Source organism: Cherax quadricarinatus, chromosome 9, assembly GCF_038502225.1.
Source record: "Cherax quadricarinatus isolate ZL_2023a chromosome 9, ASM3850222v1, whole genome shotgun sequence".
Classification (NCBI taxonomy): Eukaryota; Metazoa; Arthropoda; class Malacostraca; order Decapoda; family Parastacidae; genus Cherax; species Cherax quadricarinatus.
The window spans coordinates 37213036-37227318 of NC_091300.1; the positions used below are offsets into that span (position 1 = coordinate 37213036).

The 14283-nt window shown below is 40.5% G+C and overlaps 1 protein-coding gene across 2 annotated transcripts in view; it reads right to left on the reverse strand.

The window, feature by feature from the left end:
* Positions 1 to 13187, reverse strand: part of Fur2 (furin-like protease 2) — a 1176928-nt gene extending 1163741 nt beyond the window's left edge. For both annotated transcript variants that reach the window (XM_070083390.1, XM_070083389.1), the window contains exon 1: positions 12921 to 13187. In XM_070083390.1, coding sequence (XP_069939491.1) covers positions 12921 to 13112 — 192 coding nt within the window. In that variant the 5' untranslated portion in view covers positions 13113 to 13187. The remainder of the gene's footprint in view (positions 1 to 12920) is intronic.
* Between the last annotated feature and the right edge of the window lie 1096 nt (positions 13188 to 14283).

Consider the following 14283-nt stretch of genomic DNA (forward strand, 5'->3'; position numbering starts at 1 on the left):
GAGGAGGAGAATGAGGTAATCAGTCCCTCAACCTGGAGTCGATGTGTTCAGTCCATCAATCTTGTAGAATGTACAGCATAGGGCCGTAGACGTGGCTTATATAGTGTAGTGAGGTGACGTGAAGCAGGTGGAGGCGGGGTCATAGTGGTACCATCCACTAGTCGAAGTAGGTCTTCGTCCAAAGGTTGAACAAGTGTTGAAGAATTCTTTGTAACAAGATCCCATGATGCTGCAGTGTCTGACAGTTGTGATGAACACATCGACTCCAGGTTGAGGGACTGATTACCTCATTCTCCTCCTCTCCTTACGCCTTCCTCTTTGTATTGGACTGATGAAGCCACTGTGTGGCGAAACGTTTCCTGAATAAAGATTCCCATATGCTGCATAAGTGTCTCAATCTTCAACTTGTCGGTTTTTCAAACCATTCATCACAACTGTCAGACACTGCAGCATCATGGGATCTTGTTACAAAGAATTCTTCAACACTTGTTCAACCTTTGGACGAAGACCTACTTCGACTAGTGGATGGTACCACTATGACCCCGCCTCCACCTGCTTCACGTCACCTCACTACAGTATATAAGCCACGTCTACGGCCCTATGCTGTACATTCTACAAGATTGATGGACTGAACACATCGACTCCAGGTTGAGGGACTGATTACCTCATTCTCCTCCTCTCCTTACGCCTTCCTCTTTGTATTGGACTGATGAAGCCACTGTGTGGCGAAACGTTTCCTGAATAAAGATTCCCATATGCTGCATAAGTGTCTCAATCTTCAACTTGTCGGTTTTTCAAACCATTCATCACAACTGTCAGACACTGCAGCATCATGGGATCTTGTTACAAAGAATTCTTCAACACTTGTTCAACCTTTGGACGAAGACCTACTTCGACTAGTGGATGGTACCACTATGACCCCGCCTCCACCTGCTTCACGTCACCTCACTACAGTATATAAGCCACAGGCTTACTGCAGTGTTCCTCGTTTCTGATGTTCTTACTGGTTCTGCGATTCCTAGGCCTCAGCCTGAGCGGCCTGTGCTTCAACGACAGCCGCTGCAGACTCGACAACACCCATAGAAATAAGTGACAACGCACCCTGGTGATCGCTGACACTGTAAGACTATAACAATGCTGCTCAGATGCTGCTACCGCTGCGTTGACAAGTCACGTTTACACGTAGTCAGCCAATAGCGTGCCAAACTGACTGTTGAAGAAACGCCCACAACAGATAGGAACAAACACGTGCACCGTTGAAAAGGTATTGCTTTCCGACTACCAACAACGTATGAATTTCCTTTTAGCAGACTTAAAGTTTCAAAGTTAGCGGAACCTTATTTAGCGGAAGGTAATTGTTCCGCTAACGGATTCCGAAGTTAGCGGAAACGCTAATCCGCTAAACAAAATGTTATTTCCGCTTTAGCGGTTAGCAGATTAGCGGAACTGTGCCCACCACTGATTATCACCATACCTATCACCGGCGACATTAAACAGGATGGCCGAATTTGCCTCACCGCCCTTTCACCACAGGCAATACACAGAATGACATCATTGTACTTGGGGTTGGATAACACTGAACCAATCACCGAAAGTAATAAACATGGTGTCAAGAGCGTTGGAGATTTAAGAGGTAGGCTAACACCAAGCCTATCACCAGACGCAATGAAATGAATGGCATCAGTCATTTCAGGGGTCTAAGGGTCAGGCTAACAACTAATCACCAAAGCCAATGTACAACATCGCAATTCACACAACCATTTAATTAACTACAGAAAGTCAAGACTTATCGCCACAGAAGACAACACTCAATACCGAAGAATCCTGGAATCATCGCTTATCTCTATAACCAACAATTTCAACCAGAACAACGGCTTCTATAACATAGCTGAACCACTCGCCAAGAAACTTCTTCATCGTTATCCCACATAAGAACATAGAACACTGCAGAAGGTCTACTCACAACTTGTCCAATACCCCTGCCAAGCTACCCAAGACTCTATAACCCCACCCGGTAGATCATCAGATGCGGCATTCTCCATCTGACCTCAACATTCTGAACATGACTATAAATACTCCCGTACCTTCCACCCCAGGTAGATCTGTGTGTGACTTGAAAAAGCCCACTGTGTGGGTGAAACGTTGTCAATAAAGGATCACATTAAACTGCATGTGTGTTTATGTTTCCAATAAATAGAATGGTGTCAAAGGCCTAAGGGCAAACTAAAACAGAGCCTGTCACCGGAGATGATAAACATGGTGTCAAATACTTCAACAATGCTGAACATACGATTAGGCCCTGAGAAGGCTCAACAAAGACTACTTTAGAATACTGAATACTACCCACCACCTACGTGAAGACAATGTTGCAACATGCAGCACCACTGCAATCCACACTTAAAACACAAGCTCGAAAAGGTCCAGAGATCTACTACAAGGCTTTCCCGAGATTAAGCATCTGAATTATGAGCATATACTACTTGAAAAGCTTGTAAGGTCTTCAAGCGGAAACGTGACGTCTAAGGGGCTCGGCCGATTAGTGTTTCTGAGGCGGGTCCCAGGAGCTGGAGCTCAACCTTCGCGCACACCAGTACGTAAGGCCGCCTGCGTGCACACGCAAACAAACCTAAGTGCATGCATGCGCGAGTGCGCACACTACAAAACGCGTTTTCTCTTTTTTTATATATAGCTAATACCTTTCATATTTAAATAAAAAATAATTATGCACATTTAATTTTAAGTTAAGTATATCTTGAACAAAAGAATCGACAGGGACTTCCATCGTGGTGTATACGTATAGTGGGCCCAATACTCAAACCATTCAGCCATAGGACGGTTTTAGAATCGGTAGGGTCACAGTTGTTGCCGTTGATAAACAGCGGCAACATCTGTGATCCTACTGTCTCATCCCACCTTCACTGTTAGCTGACAAATACAACAGAAGTAAAGCAGGGTAGACTATCTTCCTAGACTGAAAGAAAACATTTGATATAGTGCCACACAGAGGTGCACGAACTAAATGAAAAGGCAGATGTAACAGTGACAATGCTCAAATGGATATATAGGAATATCTGTACAGACGGCAGAGGATAATGAATGGTAAGAAAGTATCATGTGGCATGGGTGACGAGTGAAATTCCAAGAACTGTGATTAAACCCCTGCTGTTTTTGATATACATAAATGACCCCTAACAGTAAATTCATCTTACTGATTACTCTTCGTGGAGGATATGAAATGAATGAGGAAGATACTAGGAGAAAGAAAGGCTCCAAGATAACCTTAACATGCAGTAAACGTGATCATGAAGTCTTTGTTTTTAATGAATTTCCTATTAAATTAATTAATTTTGCTGTCTTCATAATCTGACACCCTTCACGGTACACTTTTCATAAACTTATTTCCTTTAATACACGGCAGTATTTGTTTTCCCAAGGTTATACATGTAACACACTGCAATGAGGATATCACCATTAGTACGTTTTCATCGCACAACTTTAGCGGTACAGTATATACAAAAAAGCAGATAGCCTACAAGCGGCTTTTAGAAACCTAGAGAGATTAACGTAAGCCATTATATACAAAGCTAACATTATACCAATCTTTAGTATGCAGCGCCAGCATGGAACCCGCACCAGATCAAGTTTACAGAGAAACGAAAGATCCAAAAGTTGGCAACAAGACTGGTATTGGAACCGAGAGGGATGGATTAAAAAACTTGATAGGACATAAATACTGACAGGGTCAGATAGATACAGGCTGTTGAGATGAGACGAGAAAGCCAGGAAAGTGTGGGAGAGAGGGGGAGACAGGGGGGATGGGGAGAGAGAGGGTGCAAGGGGGGGCGAAAAGGAAAGAAAAAAACAGAAAACTAGAAAGAGGAAAGAAAAGAGGGAGGAGAGAAAGGACTGAAGTGAAAAGGAGAGAAAACAGAGAAAAGAGGAGAGAAGAAAGGGGAAGAGAGTGAGGAAAGAATAGAGTAGAGGAGAAAGAAGAGAAACGAGAAGAGAGGAGTGAGACTGAACCACAAGTTATGACTCCCTACAAACTCGAGTACCACTACTTACTTAAGGACATGCTGCAGCCAACCATAATATATCTTTAGATCTACAAGTACATGTACAAGGTATACAGGCCTAGTGACATCAATGACATACTACTATACAGAAAGTCCCTTGTTATGCAGAGCATTTCGGGCAAATTAGGTCAATTTTGTCCCAGGATGCAACCCACACCAGTCGACTAACACCCAGGTACCTATTTTACTGATAGGTGAACAGGGACCACAGGTGTAAGTAAACATGCCCAAATCTTTCCACCCTTGCCGGGAATCGAACCACTGACTCTCAGCGAATAACATAATAGGTGGAGAGTGAATAAGCCGTACACTGCTCGCATGATCTGGTGGAGAGTACACAGCACACTGCTTGCATAATCTAGTGGAGAATGAGTACACAACACTGGTTGCATGATCTAGTGGAGAGCGAGTACACAGCACACTGCTCGCATGATCTGGGTGGTAACACCGGGAAGTAGCCCACGCTGCCCACTCCCACAAAGGTCACAACGACTACCGGTGCGTGCGGCTGCCACACTTTCAAGAGATGTACCCCGGAGGAGCGAGCCCACACTCGTGCCCTCGCTCCAGTGGTCCCTCAGCGTGCACTCTCACACTCCACTCACAGCCCATCTACGCAACTTGCACCGCTAATTGCTGGGGCAATCGATCTAAAGGGATTCTGCTTTTCCCATGCTACCTTCCAGGGAGGTTACTTGATGCCGTGGAGGACTCGTGAACCAAGGAATGGGGGCTATCCTGCCCTTTTAAAGGCGTTGTATCATGTTTACAGGGTTTACTGCTTCCCTTGATAATAAATTTGAGATTAGTACAAATCTAAGACTAAAAAACCTAATTACAGAATACACGAGAGACTCAGAAACAACCCAAAGTACACGAGACTCAGAAACAACCCAAAGTACACGAGACTCAGAAACAACCCAAAGTACACGAGACTCAGAAACAACCCAAAGTACACGAGACTCAGAAACAACCCAAAGTACACGAGACTCAGAAACAACCCAGAGTACACGAAAAAATCAGAAACAACCCAGGGTACACGAGCTCAGAAGCAAACCAGAGTACACGAGAGATTCAGAAACCCAGAGTACACGAGACTCAGAAACCCAGAGTACACGAGACTCAGAAACCCAGAGTACACGAGACTCAGAAACCCAGAGCTCTCAAGTGTGCCCAGATTTATATTCACGGGGTGGCGCTAAAACCATAGGGGTCATACAGCTCCTTGGGAATGGGAGACAGTTTTAATGAGGGCGATTTCCAATTCCTTGGAGCAAGAACCCTTCGTCCAGCATGTCCAGCAGCCGCAATGGTCAGTGAAGTGCCTCTAACGCTAGGGCAAACTTTCACTTGTGATCTTGGACTAGTCTTACAAAAAAACATTACTATAAAAACCCGCGCACCGCTTGAACATAAGTGACACGTTGTTTTATCTTTAACAGACTCTTTTAGTCTGTCGCTAATCACTCTTCATGCATAGGTAGAAAAACTCGCGAAGCTAGTCACAGGTATAGATAAACCAGACATATAGCTGGCCTTTCTCGGTGCGTATATACAAAGCCTTTCTTGGAGGGTATACAATATACAAAACTTTTCACAGATCGCATATACAAAGCGTTTTCAGTATATATAGCAGGGGCTTTTCAGAGCGTTAGCTTTTATTTCCTAAGAAAAACCTATCATTTAAATGATAAAAAAATATATAGACACTAAATAGGTGAGAGCAACAAACAAAGCAATCTACGGTAACCTCACTGAAGTGCTATCATCAGTACACTATAAACTTAATCAACAATTCACTGCTGTGATCATGCATACCTTGCACCCTAGGGTGGCCGCAGGGAGACTAATAACGACAATTATATTCTTATAATCAGAGACTAAAATCTAATTTAGTAATTAATTATATTATATTACTATTTCTTGTATTTAAAAAATATGTACACTTTTTTTTTGAGAGCTATCATTTGTCTCGTGATTTCAGACCAGTTCTAATGATGATATACTGTATCACTCAAACTCCCGCGATATGATACAACAGTCTACCAACACCCGGGTACCTAGTTATCGCTAGGTTAACTGGCATAAGTGGAAAGAAACTTGTCGATACATTTACCCTAGGCTTAGGTTGTGAACAGAACGATTCAAAGCAAAGGTTAAATTGTGGGTGTAGAAATTGTAAATTATAGCACTTTTGTAAATTGCTATTTTACATATCTAGAAAGGGTAGTCAATTATTATTAATATTATATTCAAGGTGATGCAATAGAATTAAATGGAGAATAGCTCCTATTCATTTATCCCCTTCACCAGCATCACCCTTACAGGGTGTCAATTCACAGCTTCAAGGTTATTGTGAAGTTTAAGAGCGTCGCTACAGTCTAGGGAAGAGTAGTTTTGTATCAGTCAGCCCCAGCAAGTATATTGAGGAATGACTTATAGTTATTACATAGTATCCGAGGTCTTAGCCAACACAGCTGGGCTATACAATTACGTAAACTCCAATGGTTCCCAAACTGCATATAAAAGCTTAACAAATGAAATCTCTTACCGGGCACCGAGCCCCACGACCACGTGCGTCATGTGTACTTAGCCAGTAAGGATTATACACCTGCTTGAGAATGGGTGGGGGAGGTGGGGGATTGTAATCATGTTTGATCCAAAGGGAAGGATAGCTCCAATTCCTCGAATCGAAACTTAGTACAGCATCAAGGCATCTCTCTCCTTGAAGGGTATGCATGTAAATACGTGTTTGTTTATATATGCGGAAATAGAGCCACTTACCGGGTCCAGCCTTTCATCATACTCAACTGGTATGATACAATTCCCTTTCCCCAGCCTCATGAATTTTGTCAACATGACTCAGCAACAACCTACCTTTAAGAATCAACAGTTAATTTTCTAATGCTTCTACTTGCGTCTATTTCTTAACGATCTAGGAAAACAATACAATATTAGTTTTCAGCGGCTAGGTTACAATTTAAATTATCATAACTTGATTTCCAGTTAACCGTCACATTAGATGAACTGAAGAGAAATGCCTAGCAGCGGGAAATCCACCACATACGATACCTTGGAAACGATAAGCTAGTTATGTAAAGTGTCAGGACAGGCTGGGAGTTAAGCCTTCACTAATTGCCCCCATAGTGCTCCCTACGTCACTCATTACTCATACTGACGAAGTTTCTCCCTGTATATCTTGGGCTCATTTAGTTGTTTAGTTTCAATTTGTACCCCATCGTCCTGGTCCCTTCCTGTCAGTCGATATAACTAGGTATCTTGCATGTTGTAACTCTTTTGTCTAAAGTATTGTAAAATTTAATTCTTTAAAGTTGTACAGTAATATAAGATCTTTTAACTCATTCTGGTGGCAAATCTGACCATTTTTTCTCAAGGTTTTCTTACGTGTGTTAAATAACGGTTCTGAGCTGCCGCCGAATACTCAAAATATTTTTGTCACGTATGTCATGTATTTTACAGGTCAAGAACCTTTGCCGAGATATCTGATAACTTTTGTGAATCTGTTCATGGTTCCAGGATCATCACCCTTGCAACCAGGTCTCAGTTCAAGCCTCATAAATTGTTAAGGAATAAAAGCTGATAAAAAGCACTCAGGAAACTAAAGTTTACCTGTATATTGAATGTAAGTAGTAGTCTGTAAGACTGAATTGTCAGCTTACGTGTTCACAAGGCAGAAACGATCACAATCATGTCTGAGTGCACATTCACCACATTTACATACTTTTATAACGGCAGTAGTATCTTCATGGATGGTTGCAGTCTTACAAATTACCACTAGTATTTGTCATTCTTCATGATAGTGCGCATGTCCTCTAATTCTCGGTACTTTTTCCTCACTGACATACTTGCAGCTGCTCCCCGCTCAGATGGTACCGTTAATAGTCGGATCCTTTCTCTTTCCACTATCTAGTCTGAGTGGCACCCAAGCAGCCACTTATTACATCATGCGTATAGCTTATTCATATTCTGCCCTTTTTTTTCTTCCGAGGAGGGAAGCTTAGCTCCAATGGGAAGAACCCGGTGCAAAATATCATCAAATTAAAAGAAGGGGTGAAACAAGTACACTCTGCAAGTGAAAATGACCCAAGTAATTTTAGCAGACCCTTAACTCTCGTCGAGAGGAAACTTGAAGTCCTCGAATCAGGTTAGAACACTGCAGTAGGCCTATTGGCCCATTCTAGGCAGATTCTACTCACACCTATTCGCATAAACATGCAACCTATATTTAAAATTACCCAACGTTCTCGTCCCTATGACGTTACCTGAGAGTTCGTTCCACTCATCTATAACTCTATTACCAAACAATAATTCCCATTATCCTTTCTAAATCTAAATTTGTCCAACATGAATTCACTGCTGCAAGTCCTGTCTTGGTTAGATACTTTCAGAATGTAATTTATATTCAATTTATTTATTCCTGATTTCCATCTATACATTTCAATTATATCTCCCTAAATCTACGTCTTTCCAGAGCACAAATTCAGTGCCTTCAGTCGTCTATCTTTATAGCGAAAGTTTTTGATACATGGAATCAACTTCTTCCTTCCTCTTTGTATATTCTCCAGCGCATTTACGTCCATCCTGTAATGTGGAAACCAGAACTGAGCAGCATAATCTCGATGTAAAAATGAAATATAACCTTAGGATTTCTATTATTTATACATATTGATACAAAGTTAAGAATCCTATTAGCTTTATTGCGAACATTTATACGTACTGTCTTGGTTTTAAATTTCTGGTACTCAAAACTAAATTTTTTTCCTCGCATTCAGTCTGGTTATGATCTACATTATTTAGCTTGTACATGTCATCGTTATTTTCTTTTCCTAAGATTAGCCTTATTTTTGCATCTGTCACTTCTCCGACCAAAACGTTAAACTATCCAGATAATCCTGTAGCCTAGTGCCCTCGTCAAATATTATCTGAAGGTCTATTTAGCCGTTATCTGCAAAACTGTCACTTTACTTCTCACCTATGTCGTCTATGTAGATTGTGAACAAGGGTCCCAACTCTGTCCCCTGTGACAACCACTTGTAATGGATATTCATTCTTATTTCTCCCCATTTATGCATGCACTGTTGCCTGTCAGCCATGATTTGACCCGGGAGATCATGTCTCCTCCAATAACATGTGGCACTACTTTCTTTAACAGTCTCCTGTGTGGAACTCTCCGATACTTTACTGAAATCCATATACACACAATATATTATTATTGTCTGAATACCTAAAAAAAAAAAAAATACTAACTTCGTGCAGAGATTCATTGCTCAATTCTATCTTTCAAGGTGGCTTCGAATTGCATCCCCAATTACTGATGCCATCAATTTGCCCATAATTGAGTTTAGGCTGACTGGTTTATAATCTGAAGCTAAGGATCTATCTCCTCTCCTGCCTTGTAAATGGGTATCACATTTACTATTATCCTGTTGTCCAGTATGATATCCATTTGTAGTGAACTGTTGAAGAGACTAAAAGTTTGGAGAGTTCCTCTTTACGTTCTGATCAATTACTGTTGTATACCTTGGACTACGTATTGGTAGCAACATCAGCCCGACTGATCACACCATCAACCAACCAAGCCTCGGGAGAGAGACAACCAGGAATCGACAACACGAAGGTAGGCAAAAGGTAGGCAAGAGGTGGGTAGGAATGGGGGAAAAATTGTTTTGGGATAAAAGTGAGCATTAAATACTTTTTAAACTAATTTGGATACGCGGAATGAAAAAATCCCTATTACAACAAAGCTCAATTTTTGGTGGCTAATTAAGCCTTTCACTTCCATTTAAAAATTCACCCGATAAATAAATTTATCGATTATAAAAGGTTTTGTTAAAAATTTATTTTTGTAATGGTTTGAATATTTTCTGTAGTTTTACCTGTGACCAGTTTCGAGAGTTTTCTCTACCCCGGATATTTATATTATGTACATAATTAAGAGCTGACCAAGCTTTGTCAATCTAATCGAGAAGTTTCCTAATTTTGCACATGCGCATTTTACGTCTGAGCTGACAGTATTTTACGGCATGTTCCAATCATCCGGTCGTCATCAGCCAACTTTGCAAGGACTTTACAAAAATAAAAACATGACTGTTTCTTTGGATTTATATTTTTCATATATTTTATGCATTTCAAGGATTTTCATTATGTATTTCACAGATTTCAAACGTAACTACCCTTAACCTAAGACATAAGAATTCGTTTAGATCTTGTGACATTACGAGCAAATGACACAGAGGACTGATGCTGTGAAGACTAACGAGCTGGAGGAAGTTAAGGGGTTCAACTAACACTGATATAACTGACAGCCTCAACAGTTATTTAAATTCCGTTGATCCTGTTATCGCTATACGCCCGTAACATACCGCTTATATATATATGCCTGTAAGAAATTCTGAGGGTTTTTCTATACTTATCAGTTCGGTCTATGGCCAAGCTTCCGTGTTGAGGGTCAGTGACATGTCTTAACAGCCCACTCTTGAGGTCTGTGTTATAAATCTGAATATCCATTTCCCTACTTTTACTGTGAAATAAAAACACCCGAGTTGCACTAGGATAGGGGAGATATTGCGTTCAAGGAAGATTTTACCAATCCACTGGTTGGATTGGAAAAAAAAATCTCGAGTGAAACATCTGAATAAATATCCTAGTGCTACACGGGTTTTATTCGCGTGTGTCAGTACCTTGAGCTTTCTTTCTTAGTGACTTACTCTTATGGGCTATCTTTGGTCATATGTCAATGCTTTTGCAAAAACCGTGTAACCACATGTGTTTTGTATGTTTTCTAAAGCGTGAATGAATGTCATAATGATCTCACTGGTCTAAATACAAGTTGATTTATGTTGTGCAGGTCATGCTCTTCCAAAGACAGTAAACTGACATCTCGGCAATATTTAAGAGACTAATGTCTGATATCTGTGCTACTCGTCTGCATTTTTTGACATTAGTTATGCTGCCTAGTTTGCAAATGAAGGGGAAGGGGAAAAACCACTGGGTCTACACTTGAAGGCCTCTGGAATTTCACCCGAATCTAAACTCCTTCAAAGAACACTGAATGCTTGTAGTAATGGCACTCTATATTTCTTTGTTATTACTGAATTCCAGAAATCAGGTCCAGGTACTACCTGCATGGGAATGGTGTCTTATTCTATAAAGTTTTCTTATATGTTGGTTCTGTGAAAAAAAATTTGCAGTCTGAAGAGTTCCCTGGTATGTACTTGTTGGGCTAGTACACTTCCTGGTATTATTTATGGTACTATGTTATCCATTTTCCATGTGGAAATGTGAAACTGCGAGAATATTTGATGTAGGTTTTTCCAGATTTTCAAGGCAGCTGTAACTTCTAGACGTTCATTGAATACCTCTGCCATTGCTGATAGTTGGTATTCCAATCACTTGTAGCGTAAGATTTGACGATTTTAAGTGTGCAACTAAAGGAGACTTTCCTATGTGGACCTACTCCTCTCAGCAACTTATTTACCGTTAGAAATATAATTTCTATATTTTGGGATATACTGTAGAGTTCAATATCGAAGAAATCTGTAATGTAGGTTAATATTTCTGTAAAACCACTTATGCAAGTAACTCTTTTCATCTTTAAAAACCTCGAATATTGTCGATCAAAAATTAACAAAATGCTACGACGACAAAATGCTAAGGGCAGTCACAAGATACCTGAAAGATGTTGATAAATGGTTCATTGAGTCGACAAGTTGATAAATTAGACACATATGCAACACTTTAGTATCTTTATTGAGGAAACGTTTCGCCACACAGTGGCTTCATAAGTCCAAAGAAGAATGGAGAATAGGAGTTTGAGTTAATCAGTCCCGCTGCATGAGGGACTGTTTGTGGAGCTGGCTGTAGTATGATGTGTAACCCAGTAATAATAGAAAAAAGGTAGCCATGTACCTGAAGCTCTCGTTCTTGGGCTCCCCCACCCCACCCCACCATGAGCAAAATATCAAGCGACCCGAATGCTGCTCAAGACTATACTCTCTTAATGAAACAAAATTAAATTACAGTCACCTTGAATTAGTGTTGACACATTAATAAAGTTTATTTTTATCATCCACTATAAAGTTATCACTTGAGCACACACCAACAAAAAGGTTTCTAGCTGGGAATCACACATCGTATGAAAAGGTCGCCTAACACCTGCTCCTGTTTATCTAACACTAAACAGAACACCTGCTCCTGTTTATCTAACAGTAGGAGTCAGTCGGCTGTCATGGGTCACATCCTTGGGGAGAAACCTTAAGGACCCCAAATGAAGCCATACAATTTGGATTTACTGGGTTAATAACTCTCACGAATTACTCTAAATTCTGGTTACTGCTTTTCTATGGCTTAGTTCCCAGCCCTTGACTACCACAACACGACTGCCTAGGTTAAGTCATCACAAAACGTCACTTTTATATCTATCATGACTATATTTAATTTGCAATTACTGAAGCTGAAATATAAGTTATATGTACTATAATAAGTTATGCTATACTGCATAACTTGCTTAAATCAATTACCAAAGCAAACTAAACACCATATCATGAAATTAATTTTGTCCCCCTTGCTAAACAAACTCATCAGCCGTCCAATTGTGAGATGTTCGTACACAGACTACCCTGTAATATCCTTTTTATTTGGTTATCTGATTAACTTTGGTATGTAGGCTACATTTCACTAGAGAAAGGGAAAGTTATCAGTGTAAACAAAGTCCCATGGCGCTAATATGGACGTGTTTGTTTACTGCCGTCAAGGTATGAACGTATCCAGTGTAAACAATAGCCACATGCACTTCTGTGGAAATACATGTCAAAATGCACTTACCTGACCAATATTTGTAAATCCATATTTCGAAGCTATCTCATCAGCTGCTTGAACACCATCAGGTATATGTACAGCAAACTGATTATGATACACTTTGCTATTCGAACTTTCATAATCCTGTTCTGCCCGTCCAAGAGACAATAACAGAGTAGCTACTAGGGCCACGAGATTAAATAATTCTGTCCGGGTCATTTTTTAGCACTGAGTGAGCGAGATATTCACTGCACACATGACAAGCTAAGACTGACTTAGCAATCAGCTGCTCGCCAAACACCACTCTCCATTTCACTGAACAGTTCTGTGGCTCGCCGCGAGAGGCGCTCCTAACCAAAACAAATCATTATTGCTCCCGTTCTCTGAAACCCATTTTCTCTATTTAGGCATAGCTATTGTATATTGGCTCATTCCAAATTCTAATATGAAATACAAGTTTCATTAAGATATACAAACACACATTAAAGTTCCTTTTACAATGGTTCTAAGGGTACACTATTTTTTAGTTGGGTCACCCGAGCGGCTAGTTTTTTGTGCACTGTGCCTATCCTCTAAGCAATAGCGAAAATAACAGAATCGCAGATGTTATGAGGTGTCTTTTTCAGATCCCACTGGTAAGTTTATTTAGGCACAGGTACACGTAAGTACAACTATCATACATAGTGCAAATTACCTAGGATACCCCGAGAAAAGTCAGACAAAATGACTTATTTCCATTGGGGTCCTTCTAATATTTTATTATTAAAATCTTGAAGATTAAAACAAAAAAGTAACTCAACTGTGTGAAAATCAGTTATAATAACAGGAGATATACTAGGACTAAGGTAAACCGAGTAACTGGGCACAGTTGCATCTCCACAAAATTATCTATTTCATATATAATAATTCCTCTACACACCTCATCTATACAGTACAATGCGGATTGCTAGAACACTCAGCTCATATAATGAGGTCAAGGGGTAGATCCCTGGTATGGTTGGAAAACATTTTAAGATGTCTTTCCATAAGACACCTGCTGTCCATGTTCATCCATCAGCGAAGTGGATACTTGGATGTTAGTCGACTGATGTGGGTCGCATCCTGGGACAAAATTGACCGAATTTGCCCGAAACGCTCTGCATAATAATAGGCTTTCCATATAGTAATATGTCATTGATGTCAGCTAGGACTATATACCTTGTACATGTACTTGTATAAATATTATTATTATTAAAGATTCGCCGGTATTCTCCCGGCCCGGGCCTTTTCCAAGTGGTGGCCCGGCCTTGGCTCCCTCTTTAGGGAGTGTCTGAGACCTAAGTCTCCCATGGGAGGAGGCACAAGTACCTCCTCATCTTTGGGACCAACTGTCCCCAGGCCTAGCCACAAG